We start from the raw sequence: 25,321 nt of genomic DNA, 5'->3' as shown, positions 1-25,321 counted from the left end.
ATATCGCCAGCATTAAATAAACTAAAAAGGGAGTTCAGCGACAAAATTACTCAAGTGAGAAATGAAATGAAAGTGTTAGCTGAGTCTTACTCACCAGCACACAACTCTGATGACAGAAAAACCTGTAAGCTCGTCATTTAAACCTGCATGCCCGAGGGGATGAGGATATCAAAGTAACAGTTAGGACACTGATTAAAGACGGACTTAAACTAGATATTTACGTAAAAAGCGCGGAGAGAAAACACACAGCCTGTTCAATGTTTGTTTTGACACCGGCAGTGTACCTTCAACATGGCATTACGGACTTATTACCCCAATTCTTAAATGTAGTAATTCCGACAAAAGATATCAATGTAATTACAGAGGAATAACGGTAACATCAGCTATGTGCTTAACAATAGTCTTTCAAAATGGGTAGAAACTAACAATATTCTATCCGACACTCAAAACTGATTTTGCCCACAAAGAAGTTTCTAAAGCTTATGACCGAATCAATCGACATAAAGTATGGTCCAAGCTAGAAACTGTTTACGGTTTAACCGGTACATTCTTGAATGCTCTGAAATCCCTTTACGCATCCGTTAAATGTGCTGTACGCGTAAATGATTACACTTCGGAATGGTTTGACGTAAAATCTAGATTAAAACGAGGCTGTTTGGTTTCAACGACTTTGTTTATCCTCTTTCTCAACGTCATAAGCGAGCTTTTCGAGCAATCAAACATGGGAGTGCAAATTAACGGCAAAATCATTGATCACCTTTTTTACGCCGACTATTTAGTTTTAATCAAAGAGAATGAGGAAGATCTCCAACACCTAGTTACTTTATTATCACTGTGGTTCGATATAAATAACATGAAAAATTAATACTGATAAATCGTAGATTATGCATTTTCGACCCCCTTCCAAAGAAAAAACGAACTTTAATTTCAGGTGCAATGATGACGTTATAGAATGCGCGGAAAGCTACCGTTATCTTGGCTTACTGTTAACTGACACTATGGAATATATCGTGACGGCAAAACATGTAGCGCAGTAAGCTACACAGGCCCTTGGTCTTATCGTCGCAAACTTTAAAGCATTGGGAGGGATGCCATACGATGTGTTCTCAAAACTCTGAGAGGCAAGTGTCTGGCCCACCATTAGCTACGGAGCCGCAATATGGGGCACCAGAGAGTTTTCGTGCATTAATGCAGTCCAACATAGATCTGCCCGCTTCTTCCTGTGGGTCGGGAAGTACACACCAAATGCCGCTGTGAACGGGGACATTGGATGGCGCCACCAATAGTAAAACAGTGGAAAGCCGTTTTCACTAATTGGGTTAGACTCTCAAATATGGAAACCAATAGACTTAACAATTTTGTGTAAAGAGTCATTCCTTCGCACAATACATGCTGGCCACAGTTTCTAAAAACAAAACGTTAAATATTTTACTGAACATGATTTAAACATAAAAACCTATGTCAGTAAATCCCAATTAACACGAATAATTGATTTGTTCCAATCAAATATGTCAAATGAGTTAAATCAGACATGGTTAAATCGAATTAATTCAGTTACTGGTAACGGTTACAGTACAGGAGGAAATAAATTACGCCTTTATAAGACTTTAAAAAGTAAATTTAAAGCTGAACCTTACGTTAAAAATTAAACTATGACAAGAAATAAAAGAAGTGATTTTTCCAAGTTCAGGTGCGGTTCCGCACCCTTAAAAATTGAAACTGGCCGTTACCAAGGTATTTTCTTAGAACAACGAACTTGTTTTCACTGTAAAACTATGGTGGAAGACGAAGCCCATGTTTTACTCCAGTGTCCATTGACAATACATTGAGAAATGAAATTGTATTAAAAACGACATCCATCAATACTAATTTCAATTAATTTTTACTTTTTAAGCGCCTTTAAAGATTTCATTCCTACTCTCCGATGAAAATATGGTAAAATATAGATGTCAAAACCTGTCATGAAATACTAAGATTAAGACGTAGCTACATTTATAAATAATGAATATTGAATTTTATTATTATGTTCTTGTGAATTTTATATCTTTATATCTATAGATATATGTGTGTATATGTTGTACAAACAAACGTAGATAAATATTTTATTTATTATTTTACCTATCCTTTTATTGTTTAGTTATATCGTTTTATATGATGTAGGTTCATACATTTTATAGTCTCCCATAACTCTATTAGAGTGGTTTTATATATGAACTTTTTTAAAGCGAGATTATACGATTTTGTCAAATATTTATGAATTTATATAAAACGCGTAAACAACTTTTTATACATATATTTCAATATATATTAAAATAAAAGTTAAGAAGAACATGTGTCGAAAAATGCGAAATAAGCCAGATATTTAATTCTGAAATCGAAAATGTCTGAACAGTCGAATTCGCCAGCATGTATATTATGCATGTACGATGTCAATCTAAATTTAGTTTTACGGATCATTTTAATTTCGTGCAACGATATCTATTCATACGACACACGAACACTAACTCCGATCCTAATAAAAAGACGAATGCTTCGGTTATTGTAGGAAAATATGTACGAAATATCTTCGTCACAATCGGCTCGGGGCGCTAATTTGTCTTTGCTGCATTTTATGAAATTCGTCTTCAATGTTTAATTTTTCCTTGCCTATTTTGTGTTTTTGTAACATATTTTATCAATATATAACAATTATACACATATAAAAATAGTACATGTTTTATATACCATGAATGTATAAAAGTGAGACTCAAATAAACTTTCTGTCTGCCATAAGGGGAGGTAGTTTAGTATAATTCTCAAGTAAGCAATTTGTGATAGCACGAGTTTCAATCTAACTTTAGGCATAGACAGCAAAAATATGTTTAGCATTTCGTTTTGCTTAACGGCTTGTTCAATTAAACCATAAATATCTCTCTTGAATGGGAATATGCCATGCTTTAATAAATGACATTGTTTAAAGTTGAAAGACCGTTGATATGCGCCTGAGTGAGATCATTTAGATTTATTGTTAAAGATCGGCCAAACGACTCGATTTCTTGACTTAATGGCGATCGTATTGCATCAATTTTTTGCTCCACGTTCCGCAGGTTTGATGTAGTTTTGATACAAAATATTAATTTGTAAATTATGAACTAGTCAATGCGACATAATTTTCAGACATGTACTGGTCTGGTGCGTTGGGAGTTTAAACAATTGATCAAAATGACAAAACGTCGCCGTTTGGCTTTTTCACGACGATCGGATGAAACTTATAACGAGTCTAACATGGTGTAGTTAATCTCTGTCTGATATATTACGCTGCGATTGTGAATAATTTAGCTTTACGTGTGTGTGGGTGGAGGGGCAATTTTACTTCTATTTGTTTGGTATTTTTATAATAAAAGATAAGCGAATATCATGCTACAATAAATTCTTATTTACAACAGTTTATTATGATTACTTATTAAATCAGTGTACGGTGTGCTAAAACACAATATGAAATGTAATTATTTCAGTGGTACCAAGCGATATCTTTGTTAAGAAAGAATTATACCAAAAGCACTTGGGAAATAAAACATCTTCACGTTATAATTTATGAAAACGCTTTCAAATGAAAATGTTAACTGTGTTACTAAAGGACGGCGTTAATTAACAGATTTTTAGTATACGAAAGTTCACTGTTTATTGCGTGCAGTGAATGTATGTCATACATACTATCCACTATACCATTTCATACCGAGATTAGCAAAAGAGCTACAAATCTCTTCGGAAGCTTTCAATTTAAGATATGTCTATAAGATTCTAGGAATCCTTTCAAAAAATTACTTATTGCTAACATTAGATTTTATGCAAACAAAAATCACATGACATAGCTGCTGTGAAGTGTTGTCTCCAATGTTTTTATTTCTTTTAAAACGCAAACTTTCTGCAAAATAAAAAGCTGCGTAGGCTTTGGATCAGTTAATGATGCAAATTTCACAGATTTCAAACATTAAAGTATTTTTTCACCTCTAATGTAAGCAATTAAATAGCGGCATACATTCATTTATTGTTTACATTATTTACAAAAAATATAGGCCTCATCGAAAAGTACAAATCGTTTTTATCAAAAGAAAGATAAAACGCAGGGCGGCTTGTCAGCTTCTGCAAGTGCACAAATCATATCGCAGACGTCGAGTGATCTAATACAATACAATGGTATACGTTTTGAAATGTGCGTTTAGTAATACTGACATATCTTGTTCTGACAAACTCTCGTTACTAGATCAACCACGTTTAAAAAACGTGAATAACTAACAATGACCTTCATTTTCAAATCTAGACTATTTGCACTATGTATTTACATGGACGTGTCGATTTGTAAATATGTCATAGAACTCCGATCGTTTGAACCAAAAAAAAACACAACCACGTTGGATGAGCTCAAATCGGTTGCTTGTATGCTGTTTATACATGTATATGATCGAACAACATATATTTTACAGTTTTAACATTTACTGATATTTAGGCCACTCCAAATTGATCTGTTGGTCGTCGGATTTGACGCACCTTTTTTTCAAAATGGAAACAAAGTAGTTTTATTTACCGCTCGCACTCATTTTTGTGTCCTTATGTAACCATAGCACATGTATTTATTAATTTGTGAAAAAACGCGATCTAGCAGAAAAGATTTTGACGCTGAATACGAATGCCAAATATAGTGTTTCGTAACCTTTTTAATCGATAACTGCAGACGCTAACCAGAAAAAAATGGCTTCCTGCGCGAGCAGTACATGTTTCGCTGTCGTGACCGTTTTAACAAATTACGGTGAGAATTTGCTGCAGCCAACCATAAAAAATATAAACACATCTTCTACGTTCTGTGACTAATTTGAATGTGTTTGTTTACGTTCGAAGATGCAACTATCAGCAGATACCGTTGAAGCATGTTCAATTTCAAACAACATCGGGAAACATGACGTAAGATTTTTTTTAATACTTTTTCTTCATTAAATGGGCATATGGACGGTATTTCCCTATATGTTGGTTCTTAAAGTTTCACGCAATGTTTTATCATTTTAAAAATACATGGTTGACGGAACATGTTTAACAGTTGGGTCGGTGTATTTCAGAAACATCAAATAACTATTTGTAATGTATAAATTTATTTCAGAAAATACAATACCATGCTAGCCATCGATATGCCCATTTTAAAATAAAGACGCGACAATGGATTATATGCATGGTCTTTGTCCGACTGTCTGTCATTATCATTTTGATGATTGTCCCTCTTCAAGTGCTATTGCAACATGGTATACCTTTTCACAGCTTTCGTTGTTTAAAACTTCAAACAAATATAAGCAGCAGTAGGTAGACATGTCTCCCTCACTTCAATGATATGGTTACAAGTATATTTCGTGGTTAAAGGTCAAAGGCAACTTACTCCTATAAATATGAGGTCGATATATATTCTTTGTACAAGAATTGATTTGAATGTAAAATTTAGCTGTTTAAACCTGTATCTCTTGATAATACACTATTTTTCTATCGAAATGTGATTTTTTTATGCTTCGCTCTTTGCTCGCTCGATAATTTTCCTGTTTTAAAAAAATATTAATTTTTTTTTTGCTCGCCTCTTCAACTTTTTATATAAAAAAATCCGTAGACCAGCACATCAATTTGGAGTGGCCTTAGTTAAATTAAGCTGGAAGATCTCTATTACTTATGTTTTCTTGCATATTGACTGCGTGTAACGAATAAGAGATACCCTATTTTTTATTCCGACGTTATTCGTACTAATATATTCCTATTATCAATACGGAATATTTGTAATGAAGTTTCGTTTAATACAGAACAATGTTTTACGATCAGGTGTCACAAATGGCCTACGAAGTGTACAAACATGTAATATGTTAGTTTTACTTTTCGTTTTGATTTCATATTAAGGGTTGTTTTGTTAGAGTAAAATAAATTCATTTTAGCAATAAAACTATAAATGTTAAAACTATACAACTTTCAAATAGACAAAACAACAGAAGCATACCAAGATCAAAACAATATCCTTTTTATGTCCCCCAGTCTATACTGGGGGACATATTGTTTTTGCCCTGTCTGTTGGTTTGTTGGTTTGGTGCTTTGTTGGTTTGTTTGCGTCAAACTTTTACATTGGCCATAACTTTTGCAATATTGAAGATAGCAACTTGATATTTGTCATGCATGTTTAATCATGGAGCTGAACATTTTGAGTGGTGAAAGGTCAAGGTCAAGATCATCCTTCGAGGTCAAAGGTCAAAGGTCGAGGTCAAAGTTTGCAGTATTGAATATAGCAACTTGATATTTGGCATGAATGTGTATCTCATGAAGCTGCACATTTTGAGTGATGAAAGGTCAAGGTCAAGGTCTTCCTTCAAGGTTAATGGTCAAGGTCAAAGGTCAAATAAATGGGAGGGACATAGTGTTTCACGAACACATCTTGTTTGTAAATATTTTGTCCGTCGATAAGTCCCTGTTTGCGAGTATGCAAATTATTTTTGTACAGTCAACCTGCGTGTTCGGTGCTATGAAACCCCCATTAGTCTGTGCACAAACATGCATTCTGAACATAGACGAATGTTTTTTATGTAAAAAATAAATTGATACATGGTTTTTTTTTTAATATTTATAAAAAACTTTCGTTCGTTATGAAAAAACAGCTTATTCATTTTAACATGGACAGACAGTATAAAATATTTATTTGCAATCATCGTTCATATTCCTATGTGGGATTAAGATGGTAAAAATAACACGATGTCATTTTTAATCGTTTATAATAAATTTGATAATTCTAAAGTATACTTGCAAACAGTATTTTAGAACTTATCACTAATTTTATCATAAAAAGCAGTTTCGGTTATGTAAATTGCGGTCAGTTTCGGTATTCAATAGTCTGAAACTCAATTGAATCGAATAATGACATTAATGACATTAATTAAATCAATGATAACTGATCATGAATGATGAAATATATTTCAAAGGTACGCAAACATTTCAACAAGGTAACACAAAATTATCACCTACCATTCTGAAAACAAGCCACGGCCTGAATGACGCACTAAAAAGTGGTATATGCGGAAAGGTACCGTTACTAATTCCTTGAAACGAGTTACCCGAAATTAAGCGTACTGGTACAACTCGTCGTTCTCATTTGCAATGAACAAGCGAGGAACTAATGTATGCAATATAATACCTTTACCATGAAACGAAATATTTGTTTGCAACTTCATTGTTTTCATTTTAACAATGGAATTAGCCGTATATGGTACACAAAGACTAAACAGAGGCTAAATACCAAAATAGTATGAAAAGTTAATGACGGTCACAAGTGACTGCAGCTCAAACGCGTCGAAAATATTTTAGGATTGTGTCGGCGGGTCGACATATTTGTAGAATTTCGGGTCGTTTCGGATCAGGATTTAAATAAGTTAACACAAATCATCAATGTTATTTAATATCGCGTATCCATTAACGAATTATTATGTCAGACCAACAGACAGTTAATCTAATACAAGATTAAGTATACATGTTATTGATCAAATATTGAAAAAAAATAATGACGCATGCATCTGTTTATTAAGTATACACCACATTAAGTTAAAAATAAATGCCAGTATAGCACTGAGGTCATTCCTTTAACATTATGTACTGCAATATCGATACAAATACACAGAAAAAATACATATTTTCAAACAAAAATAATGTCTCTCATTTTTATGCGTAGACTAGAACATAACTTGTTCATGAAAGGTTTAAATTTCGTTTCATGTTGAAAGTAGATATACATTTTAAATACAAGTTCCGTTGAAGAAATTCGCGATGTATTAATTTTTTCCAAAACAGTTTTACCATACATCAACTTACCTGCGTTTTGGTTCTTGTATTCCTTTATTAAGGAAAGAAAACAACGCGTTAAATGATTAAGAGGAATAGTTTTATCAAATTATTTAATATATCTACATATAAATCCTGAATCGTAACTTTCATGAATTAACGACCCGACCCGGTATCGTTGGAAAAAGATTTGTTCCGAATTCGCATGTAATTTTTGGAATCAGATTCGTTTTCGTATACCCGTTTGAGTCCTACAAGCGATTTACAATTACAAGCTTTGTGCGGGTGTATGGCAATAATGCATCTTATTAATAATCGTCGTCATTGTTTGTGATTTTGAAATAATTTTGCATAATAGGACCATACAATTAACTCATCATGTTCAATGCAACAGCATTCTCGCCTAAAAGTCTAAGCCACATAAGAAACCTGATTAACATGCATGTTTATGTTGTAAAAGTGAAAGGGATGCTTATATGTGGCACGCAATTGTAATGGTCATGATGGGATGGGATTTCAATAGTTAGTGGCACACATCAAATACTAGAAAATGTGACTCGTGCAACATCAATGTTTTCGCTTTAAGTTTAAAGGCACAGTGGAAATATTATACACATAGATGTTCGCATATGAAGCATTTAACGAACATAAAAGAAATTTAGATTCGATGATAGTGAAGATTTCAATTTAACACATGTGTTTCTTTTTACAAAACTGTTGAGCAACGTTTTTACTTTGGGGCTCAGAAGATGTTGCAACTTAGAGTAACAAAATGCACTATGTTTAAGCAAATACATGTAATACCCAGTCCAAGCCATAAACGCTACCAGACACGTTCTAACGGATCTACATAAAATGAATAATATTAAATTACTTGAGCATTTATTCAGTATAATAAAAAAGTCTATGCCTAAACATAAATTATTATATCATATGTTCACGTTGATTAAGTGTACACAGAGAATATTGCACACTATTGAGTAAATGCCAATTAAAACACATTTTGCATGTATAAGAACCCTTTGCCGTATTTCTCTATCAAAATTAACGTTCAGTTAAAAATACGTGTATGTAAAGTCTTTCTCCAAAATCCTCATTCCATATTTAATGCAATGAACAACCATTGTATTAAATTTGTTGTTTCTTACAACAGTTACTGATTGAAACGCTATTTTGGAATGCGTGAATCATATTGCATACATGTAATGTGATTTAAGTATGAAGGTTTATGGGTTTTATTACCAAAATCTACCGCTTTTTAAACACACTCTTCATTGCGCTAATGACATATCTAACAATTAAGTGCACATTGTAATACTTTATCCTACCATTGACTGATTTAGTTTAACCTATTAATTTTAGCTCGAGTCTGTTGGAAGGCTTATTGAAACGCTTTCGAGTTCTACATAGTGTCTTTGTGGGAGATCTTAAGAACGTTCTCACATTAGGATTAAAACCAGTGACTTCCCGGTCGTTATACGGTCACCATATCGACTAAGCAACGGCGACCATAATGATTTGTTATGCTCACAGTAGCGATACTTCGTTGAGGAGAGCTCTGCTAATCGGTTGATTGGTTATGTCAAACATACAAAAGATGGTTGCATGTTTAGAGTCATTTGATGCACACATTGACTCCGACATTTGTTTAACAGTATAAACTGAACGTACTTTTTCGGATAAGCTGATTTGCTGTTTACTATGAATTCGAATCGTTCATAAAATGTTAATCCTTTTTTTTGCCTTTTTCAGTTTTTTTGCATTAAACGAAGACACATAATTATTTAACGATGATTTGTGGTATTAAACACATTTTCTTTGCATATAATGTATTTGCAAAGGCGTGCTATGTTCGCACTATATGCTCATTGATTCGTAGTTATTCGGTTCAAAATGAACTTTTCAAGTCAATGTGGGCTGAAAATGGTCTACTTAATGCAGCACTGACCTGTCATGGCTGCTACTGACCTAAACACATGTCACAACGACTCTGGCCGTTATGCGTTTGAATGTTCTTGACCACGAAAAATTACTCGACATTCACAAACATGCAAAAGTTGACAAATACTATAAAATATAAAAGGCGAATCTGTGTTCGGAAATGATAAATTAAAGATATTTATTGTAGACGTCGTAACTACACAGTGTATACTACACCAACGCTACATGATTAAAAAGAATCGACCAGGAAAGCTTGTCCGTGCATAAATTTCTTGTACACATATGATACATGTACGCATACACAATAGTAACATGCTATTCTTTATATAAATTACACACATTCTACATAATTATACAAGTGTTCAATAAGCGCACACAATTGTTAACATGTATGTTCGTTTTTGGCATTAGCATGTAAGATTCAACCTGACATTAAATTCAAATTGTCCAAAATAGGAAAGTAAATATCATTCACTGAATGTTGAAAGACTCCAATACGTCATTTTAGTACTTTTAATTAAATGGTAACAGTTCTTATAAATACAAAATGAGCACGGCGTTTAGACATTACAAAAGACATGTTTCGTCGGTTTAAAGTTTTTTTTATACAAAATCAACATCTGTGGATAGTGAGTTAAAGTAATGATATTAGTTCATGCACTAATATTCGGACGGTAAATTGTTAATATTACAAAATCTCGAATAAAATTATATATTTCTTAATAAATTTTGGTTTCGTTTTCATATTGTGTTTAGTAGATTAATAAAACAAAACGTACATTTGCTAGAAAAAGGTGTTTCACTACTCATACAAAATAATCACACTTAGGTCTATACTAGCCTTACCATTGATATTATATGATTTATATAGAGTAATTCTATCAAATTCAACACCGCAAAGCTGATTCACTATAGTCACAAGTCCCAGAGCTGATGTGTCTCGATATTATACATTATGTATTACTCTTGTAGTAAGTTTGATCAAGTCATTTTTCATGCGGTTCAAAATTGGCCCAACGCTGCGTCACTCGTAACTTGTTACTCTTATATGTATATAGTGAAATTGTAACACAATTCTTTACTCTAAAGATTAAAGCTAGTTACCAGATATTTGGTATTTTGAATCATGCAGAAGTCTTGCACAGAGTTGTTTCAAAATATGCCACTGTGATCAAAACTAATTTTGCACTTTTGATCACAAGTTTAAATTATACATACTTCAATAGATATATAACGAACATCCTTGTCCTCTGCAACTGAAAGTCATACACCATTCCGCACGGATATTTAGAACCGCCATTTGACTAACGTGTTTTTGAGTAAAATACATTACTTACTTAACACACTTTCCCATTCAGATTATATACATTCGAATATAAAATAAAACGTATACGAGTTAGATGTAAATGGTTCCTTAAGACTATTTCAAAACAAAACATCCCAATACAAACAAATACAATAATTTCCACAGAATGTGGTATACTCAAGTACAAGTGCATTCAATACAATAAAATTCTATCAATGCTTGTCAAAGTAAAAGGATGCCTGTAAACGACAACAGTATGAATCTACATTGTAAACACACACACATAGTTGACATAACCATTATAATGCAGGTGTCGAGAAAAAAATTGTATAACAAAGGCTAATGAATCGTGCCTAAATATTGTCAATGAAACACAATATGTCAGAGGAATGCGCTCTTATATTTCTTATTGAATCCGTTGAAATAAAAAGAGACGGAATACTGTCTGAATACATAATAAAGACTTATGGTATGTTTTTGATAATCAAGTTTGTGACAACGGCGTTTTTGAAGTTTCAAGTGAAAACGTTTCGGAATGCTGAGCATTCACGGAAGACATTCCTAAAGATGATACTGTTGGGGTTAATATTGCATGAGAGTTAACACAATGTCCAATAAAGATGATGTGCATTTGCATATAAATGAAAAGTATACTAGTTAGATTAAATAGGTTCCTTAAGATTCTTTCAAAACAAAACCCCACAATACAAACAAGTAAAATATTTTTCACACGCATTTTGTTTGCAAAATGTGATATAATCAAGTAAAAGTACAATGATTACAATAAAAATCTATCAATCCGTGTCAAAGTAAAAGGATGACGGTAAACGACAACAGCATGAACAACAATGTAAACACACAAACATAATTGACACAACCATTGTAAAGCAGGTGTCGACAATATTTTTAAAATAATTAGTTTTACAAAGACAAGTGAATCTTGCCTAAACATTTACAATAAAGCAAAAGGTGTCAGAGGGCATCGTTCTTAAATTTGCGTGAATACGTTAAAATGAAAAAGACATACTAATGTCACACTTAGTCTACAGACAATAGACGTATGGCATGTATTTGATTCTCATCCTTATAACACCGTCGTACTTTCAAGTGAACACGGTTTAAACTGTTTAACATTCACGGAAGCCATCCCTAAAGTTGTTATGTTTACGGTAATATTGCATGATAACGTTTAACAAATCCTGGGTTTGACGAGGACGTTGAACCTGGAAAGATTAGGGAAACTGACCGCTATTCCTCGTACCCACAATAGCGAAACAAAATAACACTTTACACTCGGATATGTATGTCCTTAGACATTTGCTCTTTCAACACGAGACATAATTCAAATCAGGAAGTTAATTGGCAACCGTGTGATTTTTCCCGTAGCTGTTTCCTGGCACTCTACTGTAATTTCAGTACCACCAAAAATGATCCGAACCTTAACTGACCGTTCTTTCCCACTGCCGGCAAGTGGTACGCTTATAGCGCCAATTTTCTGGCATCCGACATCGGTTGTAAATTTGGGATTTTTGTCACTAGTGGCAAATATTGTAACACCCAAAGCTTTCTGATCATCAAATACTGGTGTGTATGATTCCTCATTCTGTGCTTGGCCGACAACAAGCTTATCTCCAACTTCAACAAGTTTGGAAAATATATCTGAACACCGTATGGAACCATCTTTGAGAATCTGAAATTTAGACCATGGATGCTCCCCGGCGATGAAGGTGCTTGATATATCTGTACCGTATGTGTACTTTGAAACGCGCTCGGTAATGGTCATGGGAGAATGGCCATATATGACTGCACCCTTCAAAACTGCAAGCCCTGCATCGGGTGGAACGATGATTTTCAATTGCGAAAACCGCTGTTTGATGGCTTCTTTGAGAAGCATGCACTCGGAGTATCCCCCAACCATCAATATGGCCTCCACGCCACTGCATTCTACCTTTCGTAGCAAATCAGAGACATGTTCGACGATTTGCGTCAAAGATGTGCTAAAGAACGAACGCATTATATCTGGATCCAAGCGAATTTTATCCCCAGCCAGCGTAACCTATGATCAAAACCATACCATAATTTACCAACACTACTTACTTCTTGAAAATAAATGGATAAATAAATTAATATATAAATACATGGTCTTTTGTTAATGTCTTCTTTTTCCGAAATAAGTATCCACTTAAAAGTTTGCATTATTTGATATAGGTGTAGGCAATATCTCACCGTTCTTGAACGGACATCATAAACATAACTACTAGAAACGATTTTTCATTCATGTAACCTACCTTATTTCCGTAACCCAATGATTGCAATTTGTCTTTCAATGTCTTTCCTGTTACATCTTTCACATGATCAATCAGTGAAATGGGAACTTTAATGGTTATTTTACCAGGCTTTGAAGTGTCTATAGCTCTCTTCTTTATCTCAAAATCACGAAGAAGTTCAATGTAGTCTTCCATATTTACATCTTTGAATTTCTGCATTGCCTTTTTATCTATATACACATAAAGTAACATAAATAAAAGAAAAAACATGCAACGCATCATCATAGACAAATTATTACACAGTCAAGAAAAAAACTCAAAACTAATATGGTATTTTGTACCTGTGATCTTTCCAAGAAATTCTATAAATGCTGCATCAACTTTCGTTCCTCCCCAGTCACCTCCGCTTGCCTTGTGGAGCTCTTTTAGGTTATCTCCTGTGCATACTTCGTGGACCGTAATATCAATTGTTCCACCTTGAATAAGTAAGTTGTATAGTGGTAGGATTGGTTTTCAAACGATTGAGAAATGCTATTGTTAAAACAAAGGTACTTGAAGCCAAAATATTTTAAGTCGATATATTTTGATTTACTATTGTCTCTCTAAACATTTCATTTAATATAAATTGTAATGTTAATTAAGACTGTGCTATGAATTTGCCAAGAATGTTCCTAATATTTAAAAAAAAAAGACCGATCATTGACACATACACATCAGTTACCCATGTGCAACATCATTGATTTTGAAGGAGTCAATGTCGACCACAAAACTTGAATCTGACTTTTCTAAGTTTACATAAAAAGCGGGGCTAAATTGCTGTGTTATTCCTCTGGCTGCCGAGTGAATTGTGTGATGAACTTTTAGGTATATAAGAGTGATTTGACGTATTTTACAATACTATGATTCGGAAGGCGAATCCATAATTGCGTTTTCTACGGCGGAACATCAAACATAGGTGTAGATGTTGTGATTGCAACTGTTTAAATATCCTTTTCAATTTTTGCAAAACGTTTAATTGTGTACGCTTGTATGGCATTTATTAGTTCTATTAAACATATATTAAACATGTATTTGTGTAATAGTACTGTTCAGAGCATATGATGTATTGTTCAAAACTGGACAGGTGGGCTTAAATAAATAATACATAAATATCAACGACATACAAAAAAGAATACGATGTGAACGCGCTAATGATTATTATTTTTATTATTTATTAATTATAATATTAATATTATTATAATGGGAAATTTGGGGGACTGTACCTCCTGCATCTAGAACTAAATATTTCTTTCCAGCCTTCAGTGTTGAAAGACTTGATTCTCCATCCTTCTGGACAGGAAGGTATCTGCAGTACAGTGAGGCTGCTTCTGGTTCAAGTGCAAGGGTAAGCTTGTCCGATGAAATCCCGGCCTAAATCGATAAAGAAAACTTGACATGAAACAATTATCAATATTATTTTGGTAATGTACGAAAAGTAAATGAATTTCTTATTTCACATAGGAATGTATATATGACTAGTCATGAAACGAATGGAATGCATTAATGGGCTCATAAAACAATTAGTGTATCATCATTTATGCATTAATGAAACGTATACACCCTGAACATATATTTTACTTATTACACTACCAGCTATGTAAATGCATACCTGCTCCGCAGCCAATCTCATAAACTGTTTTGCTGAATCATTCCAAATAGCAGGCACGGTCAGGACCCAGTGAATGTCGTCTGCTTTCAATCCTGCCACTTGACTTTCCGATATCTTGCACAGATCATCCTTCATGAATCTATTGTTAATAAATGTACACAATGTAATTCCTAGGATTGTTTTCTATACTGGATAGTACGCGTTAACCTCCACACTACATCCAGAGACTTGAAACATTCTTGACGTACCTGATTGACAGGGAAAACACTGTCAATGCTAGGAGCTCTCGGCCACATTCGTCTTCTAAGACTGTGTCTTTATGAATGGACTAGAAAAACAAAGAACGCAAATGACTTTATCACTGTCGCATTTTTGTTTACTAATATATTCTGAAGGTTTATATTAGACAAGATCTTTTATTTGTACTTAACATTGAATAGTAAAACCAACTGTTTTTTTTTCGGAATAGCAATAAGACCAATTCATCAATTTACTTGAGGGGACATGCACTAAAATTAAACTGTACACACTATAATTCCATCACGTGAACATGGTATTTGTAAAGTTTTACCTTCTTCCACAATTCCATTTTGAACCTTCGAAAGTAGTACCATTGTTTGTGTTCATTGTTTTCGCTCAGTTCACTGTAGCGAGTTTCTGCATCATATGCAAATGCCTCAAGTGTCTTTCCGTCTGGCTTTATCAATATACACGTTGGACCTGGACCAAACAGGATTCCGTTCAATAGTTAATATTTTTATAAATTGAAGTCGAGAATCAACCTCATGTTTTTATTTGATTAGAATTGTATTTTACATGCATTTACATTTAAATTAATAAACAAAACGTTTGGTATAAACACACAGATTAATATTAAGGTAATCGATATTAAAGTGTGATATTGGAGTATAAACTAGATTTGTGCTCACAATATAAAACATGACAAAACATACCAGAGCACAGCATTAAAAAAAAAACAAATAAAACTTGAGTCAAACCAATTTTACACACAATTTTACACACATAAGGCATACGTTATGATAATGTGCGTAATGATAAATTAAAACGGAATACACAGAAATAAAACACTGACCATACAAAATATAACAATTAATAGTATAATATCATATTTACATCTACAATAACACATACTTAATAGTAGGTTTTTGTTACGAATTATTATAATGTGAAGCTTATTTATGTTTGAACCTTTTAAGGAAGTAAGCTGGCCACCGGTCCATGTTTTTGCTGACACTTTTGTCGGATCCCGATCGTAATCGTGTTTAAATGAAAATGCCCAGCCCGAGTAGGTCGTCCCAAAATCGATTGCGGCAACCACTAAAGCTTGTCCTTTTGCAGCCTATTAACAGCATAGCATTCATTTAAACGCATTTTGATAAATTCGCGCCCGGAGTCAAGTGAACGACTTAAGGCCCGTTCCAAATAAAATTATTAGAATATATATGAATCGTATGTGACGTCGGAAAGTGAATTAAGGGCAAACTCATCTTTAACGTTTATAACGAATCCACATAGGAGTCAAATGGGACTCTCGCTTTTCAATGGTTTACTGTTATTGCTTGTCGAATGCAATTTGGACTTTAATTTAGAAGCAATATTTAATATGCATGCTAGAAAATACCCCTGTTGAATTATCTAATTGATCCAATTATGAGTTAGTGGTTAGTTTGCGTTTTATAGATTTTTGCTTGCTTGATTTTCTTTAACTTAACATCTGCTATAGTCTCTCCTGCCCCCGCCAAACTAAAACTCTGGCCCCGCCCCTGTATTCATGCTATGATACAAAAACCATTTTATAATTTTATACGCGTGCACCACAAAAGTAAATAAACGCTTGCAAACGGAATATTCATAAGCACTGTAATTTACACACACACACACACACTCACACTCAGGATTTTAAATTGGTATATTTTCAGTGAACATCGATATTTTCGAATTTACTATAGAACTACCAACTGCAATGATTTTTAGGGAGTATATCAATCTACAGCTCATATGAAGTGCTCTCCGTTTATCTCATAAGATACGTATTAATTTGTGTCAGTAGATGTATAAAAAGATAATAAAATAATGGCTTAGAAATATTTGTTTTTCTGATATCTAATTACTAGTCAATCTTCTAGCTTTATTCAATTGAAGAGTGAAGTAAAAACAAACATATTATTGCAATTAACTTAATTTTAACGTTATCACTTGAAAGTGTATTCAAAATCTTAAATATTAAGAAGGACTTATATTTTATATTTGTCGTTAAGACATTATGAAATATTTTAGTAGGAAAGAAAAACATCAGTTTCGTTTTTCTCACGTAGAATGTCAATGTGATCATAAATCACACATTCGTTTTTTATATCTAAACTATGGACATTTGATAAACATTCTGAGCGTAACAACAAATAAAAATAAAAATAAAAATAAACATGTTATATTACTTAATGCATTGTTATTCATTTTCAATTTCGATTTTGTCGTACTGTATACATTTATTTCCTTCTATTTACAAAGAAAATAATACAACATTAAACATAAACTATCTGCACAACAAAATGATACCATGTTTGAGTTGTTAATAATGATTAAAATATATTCAACAAAAATAGTAGCATGCCATGTTAAAAGTATAACTAATCCGTAACACTAAGGACGAGGAAACCTCTCTAGGCGGAAGTAAATTAACCAAACTAATTCATTGTAAGATTTCGCAATTTCAATATCCGTTCAGTTTCGATTACCAATATTTTCAAACGAATTGAAGCCAATATTTTCAAACGAATTACAGACAAGGTTTAATTACTAGCGTGAATTCGTTAATAAGATGGTTCTTAACAAAATGTTTAAAACGAATGCTGAATAAAGTCAGAAAACATTTCAACAATTCAAAACAACACTTAGTACTTACCATTCCACAAACTAGACTTTAATGTCGCCCGATTATTGCTCTAGGCGGAAGTATATTGTCTACTATTCCGTGAATGCGATACCCACACTTTAAACTTGTAATAGTTCCACTCGTCGCAATAATTTTAAAAATCAACAGTGGAACCAGTGTTTTAAATATCTTGCCAACTACAATATCAGCGAGAATTATTTTCTATTTAATTGTGTTACAATAACATTAGTGAGTTCCGTATTACATGTTAAAGATTACCAAGCAAGTCTAGAACATTATTATACAAAGCGATTGAATGTGAATTAAGGTTAGACAATCTATTTGATAACATTTATCGTTTAAAGTATCGTATATAGTTTAAGGGATGTTAATGAAACATATTGCCATCTATATTGTCATTGTCTTACAAATCGTTTGGTAGCACTCTTTTTTAAGGTTGCACTTTACTACTTAAATCGAATTAGAAATCACAACGCGTGGAATATTGAGTCGCATTCGTGTAATGAATAAAGAAATGTTCCTATCTCTTTTGTTGAAAGACATTCACGCTTTGAACGCTATTCAGTCAAACAGAAATACTCAAACTGAGCTATTGTTGGTTCCCGCTGTCCGGCGTCCGTCGTCGTTCGTCGTGCGTTGTTTTTCATGTGTCCTGCGTCGTCAATTTGTTACTCTATACCAATCTAGAGGCCACATTTTTAATACGATAATGGAATAATAATGGAATAATGGATTTTAATGGAATTTGGTCTTAATATTTATCTAAGCAATATCTAGGCGACGTTTGTATTTAATTGCATGCGATAAAAACTGTATAACCATTCTAGAAGTAACATTTATCACTCAGTATTGATAACACAAATTTAGCAAGGTTTGAATAATTTTCAACGTCCGGAAATAAGGTCCCGTGTAAAATCTTAAACAAACTGTGTTACCTCTTTAAGAGCAATGCTACTATTTAAATCTCGATAAAACTTGGTTTAAATGTTTATCTAGTCGCTATCTAGGACTAGATCGAATCTGGCTCATGTGCATTAAAAAACAAACATTCTTATCAAGCATAAAGCCACTTGTATCACGCAATCGTGCTGAAACTTTATAAGAATTTTCATGCCGAAAATATTGAGGCTAAGTTTTGATCTGTGTCACGAGCTTTGAAACAGAAGATTACCAAGTCAAATATTAAAAACACCTTGTCCTCACTATACAGCCCTCCTTTATGATTCAATATTCATAACACTTGGCCAGAATGTTAACTTTTGGCATAATCTAGCATACGTTTTAATCTGGGTCACGTGCGTCTTAAATCAAGGCCATAAGGTACAATTTAAATTGGTAATGTGTGGCAGAATAACAAATTTACTTGATCGAGTCTCTGACAATAAGTGTACCAACACTATTAATGCGGATACTTCGGCACCTCGTGAACAGAGAAAAACAAAAGCCACGCGCGAGAGGTAAGTTCCTCGTTTTTTTTTAAAGATCAACAAAATAAAACTGCTTAAACATATTTCAAGAAATTGTTTGATATTCCAGCATGTTGAGTAATCTCTTGTGTTTTAAATTTGAAATTTTGATAATATTCAATGAAATATAAACGAAGATAGAGCATGTTTTAATAGGCGGTATTCATGAAGTTGCAGACACTTTCATTCCCGATGAAGGACACTCCGGAGAACAGGGACTTTCAGCTAATTTGGCACTCTGATAACAAAGTTTTATCTTCGACCTGAAATGTATGTATGTATATTATGGCTATTTTTACCGAACATTTTGAAGCACGAATCCATGTGCATAGTCAAGAGAGACACGTTGGGAATCTATGCATAACTATGCATTACAAACACACGTGCAATATAACCAATGACGTTGTTCGTTTTCAAAAATCACATTAATTTTAATTAAAACGATTAATATGATAACTGCAATTTTTAAATAAGATTAAATGCTTATTTCTGAATAACTACATTTGACGACCGGAAATAATTGGCTACGTAATAAACTTGTTTTTTAGTTGTAACTTGAGATTCAGAGAGACGAACAGAATACAACGGATTGTGTGGATCAACACGATCGTGTTTAATTTTACTTATAGCAGAGCTATAAATGACTGGAGCGAAGGGGTCTTACACCTTTGTTCTTCATAAAATCCTATGTCGTGAGTACTCATTAGAATCGCATCATCAAGACGATACTCAAGCGTAGCCACACAATTAATAAGAAAGTTGAAAACTCCCTTTATCTTGAGCTCTTCTAATAGGGTGCACTTACTTTCACGCGATGATAACTTAAGCCCGAAGTGCGTTTCATTTGACCCTTAATCATTTTATTGGGTGAGCAAAACGAATTTCGGAACTGCAACGCTGCTAATATTTATCTCTAAGTATGGAGTGAAAACTTAGAATACAACAAATAACAGGAGCGATGTCTATCGTTTCGGACCGAAAAAGATAAACCGCACTTTCTTTTATTTGAATGTTTCGTTTTCTTGACAAATTAATTTTTATTGTTGTATTATCACGTATAATCTATACTAATTCTACGGATATAACAGGAAATTGATTTATATTCATGTAACAAATCTACCTCGTTTTTTCTACGCGAAAACTAAATATAAAACGTTGAACACTATATTTTATTTCAAAACACTATAATCTGAAACATATGATTATTTCCGAATGGCTATTTAGCTCTTATCGAAATTAATGAACGTATATCGAACAATCCCAATGTTATATGGAAACGGGCAACACATAAATGATTGAAACGAACACCTGCCGAAGACTACTGAATTCTAATCTGTGTAAACATTATTAAATTAGAGCGCTTTAAAAAAAAATCGCTGAACAGTGGATAAATATGCGGAAGTAAATAATTAATACGAGTATACATGTATCAGTGGTCATTTGTGGTTTAAACACAGGGTAATTTAGGTAAAAGCGTTCAGACGTAAAAAACGAAAGACATTCTAGATACTTGAAGAAGGTAAAGTATACATTTTCCAGTAATGCATATCACTGCTATGTTATTTTATTATATGTATGCATTTTTAATTGATCTAACGAAGACTCAATAATTCTGAATTTCTCGTTAGTAATCATGTTTGCTTTCCTCACCCACTTATTACAGAAAACATTGATCTAAATTATTATTGATATTCAATTGTGTCTTCTGAAATCTTACATAATATAAAAAAAATTGTGTAAAGTGTGATAAAAAGATTGAGCATCCCGATACTGACCACGTTATCCTACCATGTTTCGATTAACTCCCTTGTAATCTCCTCATAGTATCATTCGTATCGTGAGTTTACGAGTCCTTAAGAAGTGCTGTACAGTTAATAGTTTACACTTATATGAGTTTTAATTTATTTGCCGCTTATTAATGACTATAACTACGAACATTCTCTTGTTATCCGGTTTAAACATCGTAAACAATATTGAAACTATTATCAACCGAGTGGAAATAATATGTACCGAATATACATGTATGTAAAATAATTGTATGCAGTTGTAAAAATCTAAACATTTCTTAAGGGGTTCTATTTTCGTTTTTCTAACTGTACATAACGAGTTCTGCAAAAATAATGGTTGTCTGTAAAATAGCAAATCGAATAAAATTTGCAATAATCTTCAAAGATATCTCAACACTTAATTAGCATTACATATTCTTTAAGTGATTTTCCAGGTTGATCCTTCCACTATTTAGGAAATCCATCATTTGGTCATTATCATTCGGAATAAGCCTGTGAATAGTGTTATTCCATCTGGAAACGGTCCGCGTCCCAGTGAAGATGTCCTACAGGCTATGTACATACCTTGCCTTATTGCATCTTCTTTACATTGTTGCCGACAATCTGCCTTGAGAAAACTATTCCAGTACGCCCAAAATATGATTTATTGCCACAACTTCCAACCAGTTTGTTCATATGAACATAAAATACATAATGTCAATGAATAAGACTTTTAAGCTCATGAAGCTGTCAAAATAAATAAGTATACTGATGAACGTTTTCTTCAATAAGACGAAGGCTCAGAATATATTGACACTGGTATGTTCACAGACGAAGGCGTGTTACAGGGACGAAAGCACTTTGTCAAGAAGGGAAACCATCAGTCTGACAAGCTAGTGATTACAATCATGGACTACAAGTATCTTAGTAAAAAAGACGCTGACAAACGTGAAGCGCGTGTGATTAGCGTGCGGCTATGATTTTAATTAGTAAAACATCATTTTGAATGAAAAATTATCAATTTATAACAAACAAAAAACTTCTTTCAAACAATAAATTCACTATCAAATATATATATATAACAAGGTTTTCAACTAAAAATTACCCCCAAAACAGGATGCATCGCTTTGAACAGCCATAATTATCAATTGCGCAGCCATTTCCATAAACTCGATCTTTTTCAATGCAGAAATGAATTTCCTTTCTGGAAATGTACATATGTTATAATATTTTTATAAATGCTTGGTCAAATTTTAATAATTTACACGATACACAACTCGCGTGACCTACTAGTCAACGATCAGATTAATGAATGAAATCTTCAGGAGTAAAGACACAACTTCGCATTGGACCAATGAAATCACTCGTGCGTTTAAAATGTCGGCCAGTTGAAATGTATGTAAACAATTGTTCAAACGGCGCTGGACAGTTAATGTTGATGCATAATGTAACGGCAAAAACGGTACGATTTTTTATAATTTGACACAGCATTTGTAATTATATTGCAAGGTATATATATTTCCAGAAAAGAAATTCATTTTTGCATTGAATAACGCATTGAACGTGCTTGCCGCCTATCAATCTCAGTGCGCCATTCAGGTCGTGTCTGGTTTTCAGAGCCTGTCCATGTCAGAGGAACATAAAGTATACGCTTATTTAGTTTCGTTATGAAATTTTGCATTAATATTTTTGTTTGTACATTGTTATTAAATGAATACAAGCTTGCTAGGTAGGTGGTCATTAGAATTTAAATCTAACAATGTTATAGATCTTGGTTAACAAAGAAAAAAACATACTATACAACTAGTTTTTTTTCACTTTTCAGACCTACTTATGCCTCGATCCCCCACCCCCACCCCCACCTCACCAACGCCATCCCTACATTGGCAGATTTAGCATTACTGCATAATGTATTCAATATATGTATTAAGAGAGTAAGAACATTGAAGGTGATAACTGAATTGGTAAATGACTCTGTTTATTTTGCATATTTTGACCATTTGCCATTATGTGGTATTGAATTTCTTGAAAAATATTTCTAATAGTCCTTTTAGATTTTAGTGCATTGTTCAAAATATGCACGGGCAAATTGGTTTTTTTACTTTGATTTAAGCTGATCACATGTCTCTGATAAAATATAAATGCTCAAATTCCGAAGAAATAACATACAACTTATAAAAAAAAGAAAATTTTGAATGGGTGATATTTGCATACACGGGTCGAACTTGTAGTTTTGAAGGACCTTACATAATAAATCAGATTTTTTAATAATTGTTATTACTCCATTGTCTTGTATTATATTATTTTATTATCTACAATCATATCCTAAATATACAACCATTGTCAACATAAAATGCTAAAAAATATGAGTTTATTGAATTTATTTATCCCCAGGGAAAATTTTATTTAGAAGAAAATTCTAATTATGAGTCATCATACAGAAAAAATCACGATTTTTTTTTTTTATGGAAAGCCACCCTAAAAATTTGTACTAAGACCACATATGGTATTAAGTTTATGACAATAATACTTTTAATGGGTTTTGGAATATTGCCCATTACAGTTGTACTACCTTAAGTATGCTTATCTGTGTGGCCATTGTATTGAATAAACAGGTGATAGTTACCGAAACCAATCCTGCATGTACCGTCGTTGAATATCAGTTCGGTCAAAACACTGAAGTGGCAACGTGCCCGTGAATGTATGCATGTTTGTAGATGTGTTGGACAGATATCATTCATGCGAAATGTTTTGTCCTACGCATAAAACACAATACACTGCACATTAACAGTAACTTTATTGCGGTAGATAGAAATGAAATAAAAACAACACTTCGTACACCGACGTCAACAATCGGTAGTTGAATATTTTCTTACTTAGACAAATAAAACTATGTAAACGGCCTAAATTGGCGTTACGTGATAGGCTTTAGAATGTTTATCACAGCGTCCTTCAAACAACGTCGATAAAATGAAGTGTTTACAAGTGCCTCAATAGATTTACTACGAAGTTCCTCAATGGATTAACATATGGTCTCTCAGCAACGACATATCGCAAAACGTGGCTTTAACAATTGAATGTCGCAACGATTAAACCAATCCACTTTAGGCAGCTTAAGATTTAATTATGTGTTTAGTTTTAGCAATGTTTTTAATATGTTGGAGAAACCAATATGTTAAATAAGATTGTTACTGGATTTTTATTGTTGCATGACAAATTGAAAATATACACAGAATTGTAGTTTGATTAGGAAAGATTTGTTTTCATTGCAATATCAAACAAAAATGAAACACACACCAAACATCTATTTGGAATTTATATCTTTTTTTTACAAGAACACATGGTTGCCTTTATTTAATGAAAGAAACATGTTCAGCACTGTCTTGTGATGTAAGATTTAATGGATCTAACTTGTTTTCTTTTACCTAAACAAAATTATTTTTCTGTTGATCATAGTTAAACTGAATGCTTATTTTGCTTTTTATACCAAAATTTCGTTTGTCCAAAAGCAATAAGGTTTCTTTTTGTCTAACATGTATAAAGAACTAGAAATATAAATTATTTACAAACAGATACAAAGGCAAAGCCATGTGCATTTTGTCAATCAACTAAGCATGGTAGAGCATAATGAAAACCACTTGCAACCTTAAATCAAAAGATGCCCAAATACGTATGAAAAACAATAAAACATTTACGGGCACCACACTTGTATTTTCACAATGAACACAAAATGCACTATTTAAGACATATAAAAAAGTGAAATGAAGACAGTTTACAACGATTTTCTATGCAAATGGGCCAACCCAAACAATGTGCTATGCTTAAATGCAAGGGAGGTTACTTCAACATGTTTTGTTGTAAGCTAATTCAAGGGAGGTTACGCCAGATAGCTCAATCTGATTCGGAGCCGGACCCATAACCGCTTTCGCTGCCAGACTCAGCGGCAGACCCAGGCTCGGAGTTCTCAGGGGAACTCAGGATCTCATCCTCATCAGGCAACTGAAACAGGCAGGGGAAATATTAATAATACATCATAAATTGACAACAGTCACTAATGTACAACGTTATAACGTTTATAAGTAACACCACTAACAAAATAGAACAGGCCAAAATATACCTTACCAGGAAAAGTTTCATATTACCTGATGTTTATATGAAATATATATGTTTATCACAAAATATCTAAGGG

General features: G+C 33.2%; 1 protein-coding gene across 1 annotated transcript in view; it reads right to left on the bottom strand.

The window, feature by feature from the left end:
* LOC127855840 (heat shock 70 kDa protein 12A-like) overlaps positions 1-23,008 on the bottom strand; it is a 34,937-nt gene extending 11,929 nt beyond the window's left edge. The window contains exons 1-10 of the mRNA XM_052391761.1: positions 23,000-23,008; positions 16,196-16,346; positions 15,558-15,706; positions 15,235-15,314; positions 14,987-15,125; positions 14,601-14,748; positions 13,680-13,814; positions 13,360-13,568; positions 12,520-13,127; positions 1,139-1,251 (exon numbers count right to left, since the gene is read on the bottom strand). Coding sequence (XP_052247721.1) covers positions 1,139-1,251; positions 12,520-13,127; positions 13,360-13,568; positions 13,680-13,814; positions 14,601-14,748; positions 14,987-15,125; positions 15,235-15,314; positions 15,558-15,706; positions 16,196-16,346; positions 23,000-23,008 — 1,741 coding nt within the window. The remainder of the gene's footprint in view (positions 1-1,138; positions 1,252-12,519; positions 13,128-13,359; positions 13,569-13,679; positions 13,815-14,600; positions 14,749-14,986; positions 15,126-15,234; positions 15,315-15,557; positions 15,707-16,195; positions 16,347-22,999) is intronic.
* Between the last annotated feature and the right edge of the window lie 2,313 nt (positions 23,009-25,321).

Source organism: Dreissena polymorpha, chromosome 1, assembly GCF_020536995.1.
Source record: "Dreissena polymorpha isolate Duluth1 chromosome 1, UMN_Dpol_1.0, whole genome shotgun sequence".
Lineage (NCBI taxonomy): Eukaryota > Metazoa > Mollusca > Bivalvia > Myida > Dreissenidae > Dreissena > Dreissena polymorpha.
Note: the sequence above shows the minus strand (reverse complement) of the source record. Positions and strands in the feature narration are given on the sequence as shown.